Source organism: Phodopus roborovskii, unplaced genomic scaffold (assembly GCF_943737965.1).
Source record: "Phodopus roborovskii unplaced genomic scaffold, PHOROB, whole genome shotgun sequence".
Classification (NCBI taxonomy): Eukaryota; Metazoa; Chordata; class Mammalia; order Rodentia; family Cricetidae; genus Phodopus; species Phodopus roborovskii.
Window position 1 is genome coordinate 3500866 of NW_026126516.1, and position 18827 is coordinate 3519692.

An 18827-nucleotide genomic window follows, 5' to 3' on the forward strand; every position below is an offset into this window, starting at 1 on the left:
CGCCCTGGGAGGACATGAGCCCTGGGAATGTGAGGCTGAGACCGCACAAAGGTGGTCAGGTTTTCTGGCAGCTGAGGCCAAAGGCCTCCCTGTCACCCTGATACTCAAGGGGGTGGTTCTCCCAGAGAATATTCCGATGATAATGAAGGCCACATAAGCACGCAGGACGCTGACGTACACCATGTTAAGCTTGGGGCACCTTCTCCATGGGCCACAGTCACTGGAAGACTTCCCCAGTCCAGAGGAGACAAACAGCTCTGCAACAGCCTCTCCCAGCTCTGACTTCCCTGAAGGGTCACCTCAGCCTGGGGGGTGCTGGCAGCTTAGGAAAGGCTAACCAAGCCCCTTCTCTCTACACAAAAGCCCCGTCGCTTGGATTGCTACAATTACCGGAGAGAATTTCGGGGGTAATTATGGTCTTTTACAGCATGACTGAAAAGGGATGTGTGCCTCCGAGGAAAAGCCAGGTTCAGGGCATAGGCTCCCACTCCAGAAAAGAATGCACTTCCCAAAAAGGGTCCCTGCACCCGCAGAGGGACTGGAGAGATACAGCAGGGAGCCCACCAGGGCACCGCCACCAAATCACCCCGCCACCAAATCACCCCGTTTGCAGGAAAAGGCCCCAGATCCACTGCCTTCCTGGAAGAATACAAGTTGGCTTGGTGCAGACAATAAGGAAAATTCTAGGTGCAGCACTTACAGCCCCCATCAATACTTCCTGCCAGCCCCAAATCCTTTGTGCTTTAGGGTTCAATCAATGGTTCTCGCAAGCCCTGCCAGTCGAGGCCTGCCTGGAAGGACCTACATAAATCCTCCTATCCTGTGGCTAAGACAATGCCTGGGGCTGGGGCTCTGGATCCAGGAGAATGGCTTTTGCCTGGCACCTTCCCTCCAGTTACATGTCCCCAGACTCCCAAGCCCGTGCTGATGTGAGCCACTGTCAAAAGGTCTGGAACCTAGGTGTCCCTCACAGGACACTGGGCATGGCTGTTAGAAGCTGCTTCCAGCCACGTTTATACCAGTCTGTTGAGAATCTCATCTCACTCGCTCACACAAACACCACAACACTGAGAACAAAAACGAAGTTCCCACCCTCCTTTCCAGCTTGACATTCTCAACGTCCTTCATAAGCCACTACTTGGCAGCTTTCTTCGACGCTCTCCCCATGATGCTCATCTGCAGGCCGGCCCGCAGCATCCTCCAATCCTCGCCTACCCTAGCTTTGCCCACCCCGGGAGCTCCTTCTCCTCAGGCACGGAGCCCTCCCACATTCCTCTGAACCCGAGTCACCTTGTCTCGCTCCCACTCCAGAAAAGACTCTTAGGGCCCGCAGCTCCATACATGACATAGGAAGCTCTCAAGCTTCCTAATGCTGTCACCCTTTAATAAACTTCCTCTCGGTGTGGTGACCCCGCCCCCCAGCCGTAAAATTATGTTTGTTGCTACTGCACTGTAACTGTAATTCTGCTACTGTTAGGAATCGTAATGTAAAATAGCTGCTTTCCCATGGTCTTAGGTGACCCCTGAGAAAGGTTTGTTTGAACCCCAAAGGGGTCACGACCCGCAGGTTGAGAAATGCCACTGAGGGAATACAAAAGCAGGGCCTCCTGAGGTCGGGAGGGCCAGGCCTAATGCTAGCCTCAGAGCACTGCTGGCCAGGTGAGCTCACTGCTGGCCCCTCTAGATCTTTTGCCCACCGAAGCCCTGCTCAGCTTAAATTGTTGGCTTGAGCCCTCCTCCGCCTTTCACCTTAGACAGGGCCGTAAGCAACACCTACAATAGAAACCAGGGTTCATGAAAGTCTTATCTAGGAAATGAGCTACGAATCACAAATTCCCATGCCCCTTAGACGCTCGAAAGGCTCAAGGAAACAGACCCCCCCCCCCTCCTGCAGGCACAATAGAGATGTCCTAGGAAGCAGGGTCTGTGTCTAAGAATTGCAAGGTCCACCTGGGGCAGGGATACCCCAGTCACATAAGCACCGAGTCCCCTCTGGAACACATCTTTCTTGTTTGTTTGTTTTTTCGAGACAGGGTTTCTCTGTGGCTTTGGGGGCTGCTCTGGAAGGCACTCTGTAGACCAGGCTCATCCCACACATCTTAGTGTTCACTGTAGCACCACACCGTCTGCCAGCAGCCAGCAGCCAGCAGGCCCACTACTTCCTGTGCAGGCTTTGGCCTCACATCCCTGCTCCTTGACCACAAGGTGCACGCTCACACACACTAGCCCCGAGCTGCCCTTGAAATCAGGGTGCGAGGGCCCTGACCGCCCACTCAGTAAAGTCTTCAACAGCTGTAAGACCCAGTAAAGATGTCTGAGCCCTGCAGCTGGGCGGGAGCGTGGAGAAGCTACTGCTTCGGGTGGCCCGGTGGGGCAAATAACGGACTCTGTTTCTCCGGATGAAATCCCCATTGTTCTAACTGCTGCCTTGAGGATGAGCCCCACTATCCCCATCTAGAATAAATGCACAGCACAGGTTAAGTGACCAGCCCTCGGTCACATGAGCAGCTGCAGCCACATTCCAATCCAGCTCCAAGCTGTCTCCCTCCACAGCCTGTTTATTTAGCTCCATGGTTGCACCTTCCATAGACCCCACCCCCATCTCATGGGCATGCCTAGAACATCAGATGAGGCGTGGACCTGCCATTTTCTTCCACCAGCTCGCCATTCTCTCATATTTAGTGCTACTTGCCCTTTATGAGATCAGTGTCCAACCAACATAGCTTCTTCCCATCTGGGGCTTTGCACCCATCCTGGAAAGCAACGCAAACCATCCAGACCCAAGGAAGAAGGTTGCTGGTTGTCTGCCCTCAGACCCCACAGTAACTGAGTCTGAGTATCAGACTGGCACCAGCAATGAAACCTCTAGATCCCCCTCCAGGACAGCCAAGCCCAGCTCTTCCCCAGGACATATTCCCCTTAGAGAGGGGGGTTGGTTCATCAACGCCTTAAGTAGGGCCTTGACTGTGCTGTGTATCTCCTGGTTGTGGTTGTGAAAGGCCAGCTTAGGGAGCCGAAGAGTACTGGGACACTGGCATCTGCTAACTCTCAGGCCTCTACTGCCGTTTAAATACAGTGTGATACAGTGTGCGTGCCTGCGTCTGCTCCCCAAGTCCTCGTGGTTGGAGGACCCTTCGGCTACAGTGTAAGAGAGAGTGAAACATTTAAGCAGGGTTTCTCAATCTGTGGGTGGCAACCCTGGGGGGAGGGGAGGTGTCGACAATCCTTTCACAGGGGTCACCTAAGACCATGGAGAAACACAGATGTTTAGATCATAACAGTAACAAAATTCCAGTTATAAAGTAGCAACGAAAGTAAATTTATGGGGGGGGGGGTGTCACTACACATGAGGAACTGTATTAAAGGGTCACAGCATTAGGAAGGTTGAGAACCACTGCTTTCAGGGGTGGAGGCTGGTGTGTGTGTGTGTGTGTGTGTGTGTGTGTGTGTGTGTGTGTGTGTGTGTGTGTAGGGGTTCCTAAGGTCAACGGGACTCCTTGATTGTTGGGGTCATTAGAAAAGAAGCAAGTTTGCTTCCACTCAGCTTTTTGTGTTCAGACTTTACCATCTGCTTGTTTCCATTTGTGTCCCTGCCAGTGTCACCTGCCATGAGGTAATGCAGTCAAGGGACAGCCCTGCCCTGAACTGCTTGGACTTTACCTTCAGAACCGAGGTAATCAAACCTTCCCCTCACACAGATAGCTTAGCTCGGGGACTTTGTTATGGTAACAAAAAGCTATTCAATGCAAGCTCCAGGACTCATCTGTAAAATGGTCAGAACCTCTGTGCCCCAAAAACAGCACTGACAGAACATAAGAGGCTTCAGGCCAAGCACATGGTGCTTACCCAATTAATGGATGCTCCCATAGGCCTGTCCCCTCACTCGGGCTACCTCTGGTCCTGCCCCTGGTGCTCCCACACACACAGAAAAGAACCATTCAGGTCAGGGTTCAAGGCATCTTAGGCCACAGACGTGGTCTATATGAAGGGCAGCCAGGGGGAATTGCTCAGCAGCTCCTGGGCTGAGGCAAAGGAAAAAACTATTGCTTAAAATGGGAATGAAATGCCTTAGCAGGAACACTGAGGTGGGAGACCAGCCGTTTACCTTTCACAGGGATCTTTCTAGAATGTCACTTCACAGAAACACACACCTTGAAAAGACAGTCTGCACTCCTCTGGGGCTGCCCTCCTCCCTGGTGGGGTCAGGTAGGATAGAGGGACAAGACCCCTGGACAAGAGCCAGCAGCTGGTAGAAGCTTGGCAGTGAGGGGTAGGCTCTGCCCAGAGGAACGGCATGTCCCCAAGGTGCCCAACATCTCTCTGCATTTGATTAAAGGCCCCTGACTTCCCGTCGTGTCCTTTGCCCTGTTATATAATTCTACTCCACATGAGCCATTCCACGCACACTCCTGTTCCCTAACACACTGTTATCAGGGCGCCTCATCTCCCCCCAGGGGCTCAGCACAGCAAAGCCCTTCACAACAGTCAGAATTATTCTCCTCAGGAACACCCCTTGGCTTGCATTTCTTAACCCTGCTTGCAAAGGAGAACACAGGCCCTCCCTACCTATGATGGCTGCCCCCATAACTCAATCCCTTCCAGCGTCCAAGTGCTCAAGACAAGATTCCTTGCCCTTCCTTGCACATTAATACCCTGTGACCACAGAGGTGGGTAGGCTACCTGTCAGGAGGCTGGGCCACATGTGTCCATACCTTTCATGTAGGCCTCAATTCTGCGGATAAGCTCGTAGGACTTGGAGCGGTCTAACAGGGTCCTGATGGCAGGGAGGGGGTCCAAGACGATGGTCTCAGGGTGAGCATCAATGTACTCCTGAAAGAAAAGTGCCCTTGCGGTTAGAGGAGGGGTTGAAGCTGCGGCACGGGCAGTGAAGAGGCTGTGTGCCCACCGCCCTCCATGCATCTGTTGCTCCCTGGTCCTTCCCCAACACATGACTTTGGTTAAACTAACAAAGGGTCCAGAAGATGACACATGACCTTGCATCTGTCCAATAAGAGGCAGGCTTGAGGCTCTTGCTGGGACTCTGGGACAATGGGGTTCCCTGCCCCCACTTACTCTAGCCACACCACTAAGTGCTCAACCTTGTCAGAAATGTGTCAATCAGAAGGACTTCCCCTTCAACATCAAGCGGGTTTTCCACGGGTACTACAGGGTCTCAAGGGGAACTGGGGGCGGGGGCGGGGTTAGCCTCTGGGGAGTCTGCATCATCCTGGGAAGGAACAGCGACTCACACGGGAGACAGGATGCTATAGGACAACTCAATAAATTAAAGCCAGGGGGATCGGGCAGATGGAGCGGCCAGTGAGGGGTTTGCTGTGTAAGTGTGTGGACTTGGGTGTAATCCCCAGGCAGGTAAAAGGAGGGCAGGATTGTTCGTGCTGTCATTCCAGCACTAGGCAAGAGGAGGCAGGAAGATCCCTGGGGCTTGCTGGCCACTCAACCTTTCCTACTTGGCAAGTTCCAGGCCCATAAAAGAATGTCTCAAAAGACAAGGTAGACACACTTGAGGGTGTGTCCAGCCTCGCCCACACACACATGTACACATATATACATACACATACACCTACATGTACAGAGACACAAACACTCACACGTGCACATACACCCACCAAGAGACAAGAAAAGCCACTCTGTCGTGACTCCAGGAGCCCCAGGCAGAGTGAGTCAGAGCCACTTGTTGACATATGGAAATGAGACTGTCCTCTCTGGGTCTTCACATATATAATTACAGGATGCTGAAGAGAGCTTCAGTAAAAAGGCTGGGCTGGAGGAAGGCCCTTCCCCAGCACCTCTGAATAGGAACTTATTTGGAAACAGTCTTTAGCCATTACCAAGCTGCAGATCCTCCCTTGGCCTCCATGCAGAACTAGTCCTGCTAATCTCTTTTTGTTTGTTTGTTTTTCAAGACAGAGCTTTTCTGTATAGCCTTGTCCTGGAACTTGCTCTGTAGACCAAGCTGGCCTTGAACTCACAGAGATCTGCCTGCCTCTGTCTCCCAAGTGCTGGTATTAAAAGGCCCGTGCCACTAATGCCTGGCTTTCCTGCTAATATCCTGATTTTAAAATTTCAGCCTGCAATCTGTGACAGGACAAATTGCTGTTAAGTCATCAGGCATATGGTCAAAACAGCCTTGGGCACGGGGTGGGGTGGGGGGGTGGGGGGTGTCCGGGGTCAGGGTTAGTTCACTTTACCAATGCTGCCTTCAAGCCAGCACCACCCTGGTCCATACACCAGGTTAGCAAAGGTCACAATGCTGCTTCTCTAGTATGCTTTATCAACACAAAGAAAGGCCCACTGAATGTTTTTTAAGAGAACCTATTTTTGCTCTTAGTATCACTTTGGGAGTATTTGAGGCAAAGCCAGATTCATACTCTGTCTGAAACTGTCCTTCCCATGAACTTACACAGGACTTCCTTTCTGTCCTCCCCCCCCCCATGCTTAAATCTCCCCCTCTCCCTTGGAAGTGTGCCACCTGGGGAGGCCTCTATGTTGGTACCAACTCTAGCAGATTCCAGTCACCTCCTCACTCCTGACACTGACTCCCTTTGCCGCACGGCAAACTATGCAGGTCTATGAGGGATGGTCGGTAGGCCACACAGCTGTGGCCATTGCCACTACCCTCACGCTTCATCCCACGGTGGCTTCTCATGGGCAGTCATCCCTGCTGGCCTTTCCTTCATCGGAGCACGCTGACACACAAGCCCACCATTCACCAGTGCCCCTCCTCTCCATCCCGCTCACAGAGCCTTACAAAATGACTCTGCAGTGCTGGGGTGTCCTTGCAGGAGCAATAATGAAGAGGGACCTCTACACCCCGTTCCCATCCCCACGGTCTTGGCAGCCGAAAGTTCCAGTCCCTCAGCACTCGGGAGGCAGAAGCAGGCGGATCTGTGTGAGTTTGAGGCCAGTCTGGTATATGGTGCAAGTTCTGGGACAGTCAAGGCTATACAAAGAAACTGTCTTGGGGGGGGGGGGTCCCAGACCCTCAAACCCCTTCCTACCCCACTGCTGCCAGAAGCAGCCTGGTGTGCCAGGAGGAACACGTGACAGCAGCCAAGGCAGCCAAGCCACTGGACTTCTCAGGGTCTCTCCAGACACAGTGCAGGTAACCCCGCAGGTTCTTGCACAGCCAGCCTTAAGTTCCAGGACTCTATTGGCTAGAGAAACCTGAGGGGCAGAGTTTCAAGGCCACATGAGGGCTCCCTGGAGAGAGAGGGCAACTGTTTGCTGGTAGCATTGCAGGTGACAACAAGGCTGTGTATAGTTGCTGTTCCAGACACTCACCACAGGGGATGACTGGTACTCCCCAGCAACGGAAGCCACCCAAACCCGGACATACATTTCCTCCCTAGGCCTAAGGAAGCTCATGCGGTCCCATGTTGCTGCACTAGGGCAGAGACCTTTACATAGAACCCAGTATCACCAAGGCGGGAATTTAAGCCAAAATCACAAGAGAAAGAAGCCACATGAAACTAGAGAGGGAAGCGATCTGACAAGCAGGCGCCAACAAGCTTGGGCCCGGGATGAAAGCAGGGTGCACACAGGAGGATCTGTGCCCAGGCGAACTGAACTCTCTGGAGACGAGCGGGGCAAAGGCTTTTCCCAGCTTCCCTGTGATCACAAGTACGCTTTCCTCCGAGCTTTTCTGCTCCCCCATTGTACGGAGGGCTGCATGCATTTTCCACAAGTCTCTCAGAATTGCCAAACAAATTGCTGGAAGAAAGACGCAAACCATCACCATGGCAAATGGTAAACACCCATTCCCTCGGAGAGCTGGCCTGCCAAGAGGGCCCACAGTGAGGTCCTAAAGTGAACAGGGGAGAGTCTGGTCTTTCCACAGAAACTGACACCCTGGGCCCAGCACGGTCAGGAGCAGACAGAAAGTTCCACTGTCAGAGGGGATAAGGAGGCAGAGGCAAACTAGCTGCCCACTCAAGAGCACAGGCTGGTCCAGGCCCAGGGCACGATGCCCTTAGAGGCGCTGATGGCATACAATGAGGTAGGGAGAGACAGTTTTCCCACTGTGGTCTGAGACAAATAAGAGACTGGGGTAGCATCTTCTACATCTCTGAAGCCCCCTGGCAGGGAGACAGGCTTTGCTCTCCAATAGAAAGTGCCACCAGAAGCTCCGCACTCACATCTTGCCTGTGTGTTATAGTTAGCTTTTGCCAACCCGATACAAACCTAGACATCCTTGGGAAGAAGGCACTCTCACTCGGAGAACGGCTCCCACCAGACTGGCCTGAGGAAGCAGTGCCACACATCTCGACTGCTAATTGATGTAAAAGGACCCATCCCACTCCACCGTGAATGGTGCCATCCTTGGGCCGGTGAGGCTGGGTTGTTTAGGAAAGGTAGCCGTGGAAAACAAGCCAGAAAACAGCATTGCTCCATAGTTGCTGCTTCCGTTTCTACCTCTGGGTTCCTGACTCAGCTTCCCTCCATGATGGGATGGTGACTGTAAGCTGAAACAGATCCTGTTCTCCTCGAGCTGCTTTTGGCTGTGGTGCTTAACACAGCAAGAGGAGGAAAGTAGGACGCCATGTCACATCTCCCATGTCTGGAAGCAAGGCTCTGGGGTCAAGTCTGCAGTCCCATGATGTGACCTAAGCTCTGGATAAAGCAGTCCAGTGGCAATCAACGCATAGAGGGCGGGTAGAACACGGGTGTAAGTGTGTGTGTGTGTGTGTGTGTGTGTGTGTGAGAGAGAGAGAGAGAGAGAGAGAGAGAGAGAGAGAGAGAGAGAAAGAGGAGGGGCAGGGACGGGGATGGGGATGGGGACGGACGTTCTGTATTTTGCAACATGGAACTCAGCAAACCTCTAGGTCTGAGATTCTGGGCTTACCCTGTCTCCACCCTGAAGAGCCTCAAAATCACCAACTCTGCACTGGGGAGTTGCCCCAAGAGGTCCCAGGCTCCCAAGGACACTGAGTGCTCTCCCAGAGACAACCCTGTAGATGACAGATACCCACCTGTGTGCCCAGTCCAGCAGGGGCTCTAGGGGGAGATATACTGGGCATCTTGGACCTGCAGGTCCTAACCATGGGCCCCTGGGAATTGGGAAGTATGTGTCTCAGTAGCACCTGCCCACCAAATGAATGGCAGGAGTGACTCCCAATCAGAGCGAACTGAAGATTACGCTCATGGGAGCTGTCATGAAAAGGAGGTGACCTTAGGCCTTCTCAGTGTCATCTTCCTCCTCTGGGGTGGCCTTAATGCATCCTCCCATGCTGGGTGGGAGCCTGGAGTCTCCTCATCACCAATGCTGTGGTACCACGATGGACCTGGACTCACCTCTATGGTGAATGACTACTAATACACCTATTACACACAGGTCATAGACACCCTTCTCTCACAAGGAGGTCCTGTTAGTAGCCCCCCTAACAAATAAGCCAGGGCTCACACACCTCAGTGAAAGAAGGTCAGTCTGGGATCCTGGCTCTGATACCAGGCAAAGAAAACTTGCACAAGAAAACCTGGCTCCAGGAAGGACGGCTCAATCGCATCTGGGCCAGAACCATCTATCTAGCTCATTCCTAGGAAGCCTTTCTCGGGTGTTGGGGTGGGGTTGTGGCCTGCAGCCTAATGGCTGTACAAACTGAAATACCCTACATGGCAGCATGAGCCAGAGATAATGCACACAGGAAAAAGCTGCACAGGAAGGTTGCATGCTTCTCTCCCAGTGTGGGAGCCCTGTGGATCTAGAAGCAGGGGAAGATCCCTTAGGTCAGCCCATCTTCTCCTGTCTTCTCGGGAAGGAAGTAGTAGTATCTATGCCAAGGTTCCCAGCCCTTAGGAGATGTCATTAGTGAGTGGCCGTCCAAATGAGTGATTATGAGGAAGATTCCCACGGCTCAGAGCAGGGTTCTGAGGCACAGACTAACAGAGCGGGGCGGGGAGCGATGGAAGTATACCGAGGAATGAGGAGGTCACATGGAGGGAAGTCGGTGACACTCCAGTGGGGTCAAGGAAATCATGCTTCAAAGGCACAGTCTGGTTCTGCAGAAGAGGAGACCTCAGAGGATGCCAACGCCGTGTGAGGACGAAGACTTAGGCTGTAGCACAAAACGTTTGGGGACAGGACAAGGAGGGGACCTTGTAGCAGATCAATGAAGCCATGAAGTCAACCCACTCGCACCGCTGAAAGATTTGACAGCAACCAAGGCCAAGCCCAACATCCCCCAGCCAATGCTTTCCCACCCCATGCCTGTTCAGCGCAGTTCCGAGATAGCCACACAGTTACAAGTGTCTTGGTGCAGGGGGGCATGCATGTCCAGCTGGCATCAGGCCTAGCGTAGGCCAGAACCTTGAAGTACACAGCTAAACCTTGGAGCTAGGCTTTCAGGAGCCAAGGGTCGGTTATGGCAGCATGCAGAACATACTGGAGACTAAGGCACCAAGCGTAGCCATTCTCAGTATCAAAGGCAGAGCTGTGCTGTGTGCAGACCTGTCACCAGCCTCTGGTGGCTGGCCAAGGCTTCTGCCTTCCAATCCTTTGCAGATCATGTCTTTCAGGCCAGCAGCACCTGGCCCAGCCCCAGCCTAACACAAGGACACAGAGGCCCCATTCGGCCTGAGAGAAAAGCAGGGTCAAGAAGCGGGCTGAAGCCCTTGAGCCACCTCAGCTAATGGTTTCTCAGCTGTCCTAGCTGTCCAGTAAAATGTCTGAGTAACCTCGCTGGCTTTTATGATCCAGACACTCCAGTTACAATGTGTAGAACAAAGCAGAAAGGTTCCTGGGCCCCTGTGCTGAGTCAGGCCTGAGGCATACAGATCCAGAAGCCTGTGGGCGGACTGCCCTGGCTTCCTTTGGAAGAGCAGACAGAAAGAGTACAGAACATGTGGCTGCTGTGGGCCAGTTAGGTACACATGCAGAGGCTGGCGCAGAAAGCAAATGGGCTGAGCACAGGCCAAGGCCTAGCAGTGACAGACACTAGGCCAGACAAGGCCATGACCAGGACCGTCTTTTCTAGAGTCTCCACACATTCTGGTCTTGTCTGACTTGCGGAGAGAACTTCTTCACCCACGGCTTCCTGTCTCACTCTCTGAAAAGGTTTCTTGGGAGAGTCCAGCTTCCTGTCAGCAGACATTTGTATTCTAGAGAGCTCGCTCATGTCTGAGCACTCGGCCTAAGGCCTTCTGGAATACAAGAGGCCAGCCCCTAGGAAGAGGGGGCGGGTATAATTTTCACTTATTAAACTACAGAACAAGAGCCACCTCCTGTCTACCATCGTAGAGATGAAGGACTCCTAAATGGCAGCAATTGTGGGGCAGGAGATTACTGATACAGGGGATGCATGAGGGGATATGGGGAGCGGTTTCTGAGGCCACTGATGCTCAAGAGTCACAGGCACAAGTCAAGGGCAGAAAGGTTACTTCAGGCCAAAGCTTTGGGGAAGGGCACTCAACACACCTGTGAACCAGATACCGGTACAGCTGGGGTGGACATGGGTCTCAAAGAAAAGTTCAGGTCGAGGTCCTGGACACAGAACAGCTAAGGGGCCCTCAATCCTGAAGGATTAGGTCCCTGGCCTGGGGAACAGGGATAATGAGGGCAACCTTAAAGCACAGAGTGATCACTCTGAAAGGCCACAAGACAGAACAAGGGCCACACAAGCCTCGGAAGTGTGGTGCAGGGCTCGCCTTGGGGCATATGGGCTGGACTGCACATTCACGAAAGTCTGGGGGGCTCTTGGACCCTGACTTTTTACACCAACACAGTCTTTGTTGTTTGGAAGAGCGGACAGAAAGAACAAACGGCATCCACTGGCGCCCTCGCTGCTCCTCAGCTGTGCTTACCCCCCCCCCCAAGGGCAAGGTGGGCTGACCAGAGTCTGACAACACAAGATGCAAAGAGGCAGGCCATGCACAAGCCCCCAGCACAGTCAGGAGGAGCCAGGTGGTCCAGGCAAGCTCATCAGATCCGCCAGGACAGCCCTTCCCAGGGCCCAGGGTGCCCAGGAGCAAATTAGCAGGCAGGAGGAGACTGCCGGGACCCTGCAGGAGGTAACTCCAGGCCAAAATGCACCAGTTAGAAAAGGGAACGGCACCTGGGTGGGGATGAAGCTGACTTCTCAAGTGCAGCAGTCAGAAAAGTCCAAAGGCCCATCGTGAAGAACAGGAACATGGCTCCAGTTAGGGTAAGGACCAAGAGGAAACAAGACAGGGCCTGTGATAATGGGGAGTCTTTGAAGACGAGTGACATTGTACAACTTTAAGTTGGCCACCAAGTGCCATTTTCCTCTTTGCAAGCTCTCCAAGGAGCAGAGAGGGCACACTGCCCCTCCCCCACATATGCTCTGCCTCCTGTGGCAGGGATTGGTGACGTGAGTAGGTGCATACTTGTTGGCAAAGCAATTGCCATCGCTGATCCTGCCTGGGCCACTAGTCCAAACAAAGCATGTGGTACCGGGTGCATTGTCCCCAGCTCCCCCTGTCCTCACTCCCCCACATGCCAGGTTAGGGTCCTGGCAGCAAGAGCACCCCCTGTCCTCACGCAGCTGGAGCCTGTTGGAAACTAGAAGAAGGTTAGACCATTCCTGAACACACACATGCACACATACCAGTATGCATTTGAACTCGGCCCATGAGGCATGTGCTGCATCTATCTGGTCTAATTTATTGTGGTTTCTGCGGTGTTTTTGTTGTTGTAGTCATTGTTGTTTGTTTGTTTTGATTCCTGGCACGCACACAGCAGGCACCCAAATAGGACTCGCTGAATGAATGAATGACTCCAGTCGTCATTTGATGACTGACTGCAAATCAGTGGATTGACAGATGGGGTAGAGCTGACCTGGGGCTGGACTTCCGAATGTGTGGAGTCTGGGGATGTGGCTACCATCACCCACATAGACATGCAGGGCCTCACGGGGTGATGACCTCATTCTTCCTTCTGTCCATTCCCAGAGGAGCGGCTTCACACTTGACATGACTGGTTACATGAGGTCAAGGAAGCCAGCCACTCTAGCTTTACAACCGCAGCCCACATGTGTGGCACACATACAAATGAGCATACAGAACCCCTACATAAGCTAGGGGACAAAGATGGACGCCACTCTGCCCAAAGGACAGGGCAAAGGCCTCTAGGACTGGGAACCCATCCCCTGGCAGCAGAACCCTTGGGGCTTTGGCATCCACATGCACAAACAGAACCCGCTGTCCTGACCCCAAGCACACAGAATTGCTGAAACCGCCTCTTAAGGACCACAGTGGAGCTGGAGGGACGGCTCAGCAGTTAAGAGCTCGCAGAGGACACAAACACAGTTCCCAGCAGCCATGCCAGGAGGCTCATGGTCACCGGCAACTCCAGCTCCAGGGAATCAAACACCACTTCTGGCCTTGTGGGCGCTGCTCTCACATGCACAGACACACATCTACACATAAAGATAACAATAACGTCTTTTTAAAAAGCACAGCACTGCCATGGCAGTATCTGGAGGTACAGCTGACCCTCACAACGAGGAATATACTGCATCAGGCAGGTACAGACCCAAACAGGCCACTAAACATCCTGGCTGGCACAGGACAGGTCCCACCAACAAAGAATTACCCAGTTCAAGATGTCAACAATACTGTTGCTGAGAAACTGTCAGATAATGGGTACAAAAGCTCTTTTAACAACTCTAGGAAATATTTCTTGGTGTTATTTGCATGTTTTTGACGCAGCATCTTACAGTCTTCCTCGTTCAGTCCCCCAAGTATTAGGGTTAAGGGTGTGTAGCCCCTGTAACAGAAAACATACTAAGAAACATCTTTTTCACTGGCTTGTTCATTTGACTTGAGACAATCTCATATATCCTATCTGGTCACACAGTCACTATGTCATAAAAACTGACCTTGAGCTCCTGGTTCTTCTGCCTCCAGTTCACAAGTGCTGAGGGTACAGGTGTGTACCACTGGATTCTGCTAATAAACACATTTCTAAAGTGCAATATGCACCAAACCTTGAGGTAGAGCACTACCTGTCACATGTCAGGGCTGGATCCTGGGCCACTGAGTGGTAGGGCTTGGTCTTCTTTCTGCTGGAGGCAGAGGGTAGGGGGTGGGGGTGGGTAGAGGGAATGCCTGCTACCAGCCAAAGGCATTAATGGTGTTCCCTCGCTGGGCAGAAAGAGCAGTGCCCAGTCCTTACCATTTGGCTCAGAATAAATAAACAATGGGCAGATTGTGTGGCCATCTCCACCACGGGAATACTAGCCTTGTGACCCAGACTCCCAGTCATCTTGAGGTTGGCCTCATGGTCACCCCAATACTGAGTCTGCTACTCTGGGACTGGGATGGGCCCAGTTTTCAGTCCCTTGGCTTCTTCCAGCCTGTGTTTCATCAGAGCGTGGCATCGGCTGGGTTAGAAGCGACGCAAAGAAGTGAGCTTTTCCTAGGAGACCCTGAGCCACTGGCCCTCCAGCCAGCTGAGGGGAAGGGAAGGAGGGTCCAAAGTAAGCCCCTCAGGCACATGTGAAAAGGATACAAGCTACAACCCTGGTCGTGCTGCTGTCTAAACAACCCTGAGCAGGTGACAGCTTCCTTAGAAACTTGGTTTTCTTGCTTGAAAGATGCATGACTAAATTTCATTATCTTGAAGCTTGAGATGAGGAACAGCTAGTAAGATATGAGCCAAGACCCAGGCAGTATATTCACATTGTATGTGTCTAGCCAAAGGCAGCCTCTGCAGGAGATCTGTGACGATACAAAATCTTTGCTGGGTCCCATGCTCCAACTCTGACCCCAGAGGCCCACGTATAAGCTAACAGAAGCCCAACTTAGACCGTTACACAACTTCTTGTGGGTTTAGATGTTGCCTTCCTAATTAGGCTAGAAGGCTAAGAACAAGGAAACCTTTGTCCCCAGCCTTCCCCTCCATCCTCCAGCAAGATACAGACCCTCTGCTAGTGGCTTCTCAGCACTGAAAGTTGTCGGCTTTAACTCCATACTTGTGGTGGTATTACAGCTGTACTTGAGGGGAAAGGATGGCTTGGGAGGTGTCAGCCACACTTAAAAACCAGACAGGGTTGATCCCAAGGTCACTGTCATAAGTACCATCCAACATGTTCCCTGTGTGGCAGGCAGGATGACCAGAATCCACATGGGCTGACTGGTGAGGGGCAAAGCTAGGCACAACAGCCAAATCCCTCTGACCACCTCCTCTGCCTGACCCACCACTTAGGCTAAGCAAGCCCACATTTCCAAGGCCCCTTCACAGGCCTTGGAACTAAGGCTCACTGTCATAATTGCTGCCTCATTGACTCCACTTACCATACAGAACTCTTAAATCGGCTGGGGCCACAGCTAAGGCTAGGAGCAAAGTGCTACTGTCACTGTAGTAATGGCATTACCAGAAGCATGGCTGAGCGATCCAAGGTGCCACAGGGTCTGCATGTACTGCTATGCACCAGTAAGGAAAGTGGTCAATGCCACACACACCTCACCCACACCCATACACACACCTCACACACACACACACCACACACCTACACATACACACACCACCCACCCAGCCACCTTGACCTTTACCCACACCCATACATACACACATCCACACACACGCCATACACACCCTCACCCCACACACACCACACACACACACCACACACATACATACACACACAACACACACCCCTCACCCACACACATACACATCACACACCACACACCCACACACCCTGACCTTCACCCACACCCATACATACACACATCCACACACACGCCACACACACCCTCATCCCCCCCACACGCGCGCACGCACGCACGCACGCGCGCGCGCACACACACACACACACACACACAGAGCACTCATTCCAGGCACAGTCTTAAAGTCATAAGCACATATTCATGTGTTTAATGCTAACAAAAACTTTATGGGCTATTTTAATTTGTAAAGGGAATAAGAGTCCTGGGCTGAGCTCAGACCCTTGCCTGCAGGGAGAATCTACTGAGAGCAGGAGTGAGCTTTGCCACCTTCTCATCTCCCTGCCTTATCAACCATCAGGGACTGACTGCTCCAGCATCTGAGGTCCAGAATACTGCAGGGAGCCTCAGTCAGCTAGCAGGAAGAGCCCTGAACACCATGCTCTCTGTCAGCCTCCAGAGGTTGGCAAATCCACCATTTAGAAGCAAGCTGTACCTACCCGCTGCCTGAGTCCAGACCCACCTGCTTCCTGTCTCCTGCCTCAGGGCTCCTATAAGGTGACTGAACAGCTTAAGGGACCATTGGGGGGGGGCAATTCCCTTGGGGTTATTAAAGTGCTCTAGCCCCAGGCTCCCTTTATACCCTGAAGACCCACAGGATTTGCGAGTTGTGTGGCTTTTGTCTTGTACTGGCAGCTGAGGGAGGAAACAATGGACTACAGCACATTTGGGGCTGAACATGGAGCCCTGCTAGGAAGCCAGTGTACACATTCTGTCCTCAGCCCAGACAGCCAAGCTCTGGTGACTACCTGGTGTCCTACCTGCTCCAAGTTCACCTTGCATCGGCGAAACTCCTGAACAGAGCCTCTCTCTGTCAATTAATCTGGCCTTATTATCACCAACATCTTCCTCCCCAATCTCTCTGCATGAGAGAGTCCAAGTTCCACAGCCTGGCCCCAAAACACCTGAGCTCTGGACCTGCCACCTTACTGTCCTGCCTGCTGGCTCGGGGCCCATTTCTCCATACATGTCAGACAGCAGCTCGTACCCCTCAAACTTCCTGGCCTTCTTCTGCTCCTTGCCATCCACCAGAGCTATGTACTCCACCCACCTCTAACCCACAGGTCTAGCACCAGGCTAGACCCTCACCACAGCCCTACCATGCAGTCAAAACACATATGGGCCAGGTGCAGAGGGTGGCAGTGAGAGCCAAGGCCCTGGGAGCAGGAGGCCCCGGAGGGACGACGACGACCACTGGTGGAAAGTAAAGGTCAAGGTGGGGAGGGCTTGGGACCGGAGCTTTATCTACTGCTGGGAGGAGTATGGTCCCCAGGAAGGGAATCTTGGCTGCAGGAACTGCCTACACAAAGGGTGGGCAAGAGTCAGGCTTCAGTAGCTGCTGTGGAGGACTAGTGTGGAGAGGAAGAGTTAGGAGGGACAGCATGAGGTCGACCTTAAAGAATGTGTTCAGAGCCAGGCAAAGTGGTGCACGCCTTTAATCCCAGCATTTGGGAGGCAGACACATGCGGATCTCTATGAATTCAAGGACAGCCTGGTCTACATACTATATAGTGAGCTATATAGTGAGACCCTATCTTGAAAAAAATAAAAAACAACAACAGACAGACCAACCGACTGACTGACCGTGTACACATGTACAGAGACAATCGACCTCCTTCTAGATGGTCAACATAGAAAGGAAGGGCTAGGGAATTAGGTGAACTGGTAAAACGGTCGCCTTAACAATGAATGAGAACTTGGAGTTCAATCTGGAGAGAGAGAGATAGACAGAGAGAGAGACAGAGACAGAGAGAATATACCAAGCGTGGCAGAATATACTTAAAATCTGTGTTGCTCAGTGTTGGGGAGGCAGAAACAAGCAGATTCCTAGGCTTGCACCCAGCCAGCCTACTTGGTAAGGTCCAGGACAAAGAGAGACCCTATCTCAAAAAACCAAAAGAACCCTCCACATTCACAAGGTGTGTTTACATGTGCCCACAAACTCATACACATGACACACACACACACACACACACACACACACACACACACACACACACACAAAACACCAAAACACCAGTTTTGGATTCAAGCTTCCCTGTAATCTTATCAGGAACACCCTGAAAGAGCCATGTGCCTGGCCTGGTTGGTGACAACTGGCATGATTCTGGAGCCCAAAGGCCACCAGTCCCTGCCCTTGTGGCGAAAGCAGACAGGTAGCACCAAAAGTGGCAAGACAGGAGGTTGCTCTTACTTAAGGAGAAGCCAAGAGTCCCCAGGGTCCCTCCGTACCAGCCACACCCACCCCCACTGGAGGAGGCGGGGCCCTGGGGACCTTTGCCCAGGTCTCTGCTCTGATAACTAAGTCTCAGGCGGTGGGCAAAGGTGCCAGACAGCAGGCTCCACAAGAAAAACAACTGACTCATCCCCGTGATCCTCCATTGTGAGGCTAATCCAAAAGGAAAGCTGACTGGGAGTGGTTTCCATGACAACAGCTTGAATGACCTGCAGTGTGCTCCAGGCCCACGCCCTTCTACCTGCTACCTGAACACAAGGAGGGAGCTGGCCACAGTTCCAAACCTCCCTTCCCTGAGGACCAGAGGCTGAGGGCAGCGTCCACACGGCATTGTACTCTAGGGCCAGCAGGGACGTCTCCCAAACTCCTTTTTCCCACATAAGCGACCTCTCCCTGGGAACCCGAACACAGATGGGGCCCTTGTGGCAGAGCCCTTCCTGAGGCAGAGCCCCTTCACTTTGCTGTGCTGTGCATACACTTAAGGGGGAGCATGATCAAGGTCAAGGTCTGGGGTGCGGGTTGCTTGGCTTGGGGCCTTGCACCTCCCAGGAGAGATGGCCAGGTCAGTGCTGACAGCCCCAAGCGCCACGCCGCACACCTAGGGCAGTTTTGGTAGCTGTACTCTCTGTAGAGCAGAGGGACAGGGCCAGGGCCACCCCCATGGGTACTGAGCTAACTATTACTGACCAAGCCATGTCTTTACAGAGGAAAAACAGTGCTGATGGGAATGAACAGGACTGTGACAACACCTAGGAAGCCACAGGCCCTCAGGCCACAGTAGCTCCAGGAAGAGGGCGCCCTCTCCTCCTCATTGTTGTTAAATTCTATCATATCATCACCATCATATATGGCTGTTTTGCCTGCATGTATGTCTATGCACACCACACGT

General features: G+C 52.7%; 1 protein-coding gene across 2 annotated transcripts in view; it reads right to left on the reverse strand.

Annotated features, from left to right (window-relative positions):
* Itpk1 (inositol-tetrakisphosphate 1-kinase) overlaps window positions 1-18827 on the reverse strand; it is a 130570-nt gene that overhangs the window by 31642 nt on the left and 80101 nt on the right. For both annotated transcript variants that reach the window (XM_051196508.1, XM_051196509.1), the window contains exon 4: window positions 4713-4830. In XM_051196508.1, the coding sequence (XP_051052465.1) occupies window positions 4713-4830 (118 nt within the window). The remainder of the gene's footprint in view (window positions 1-4712; window positions 4831-18827) is intronic.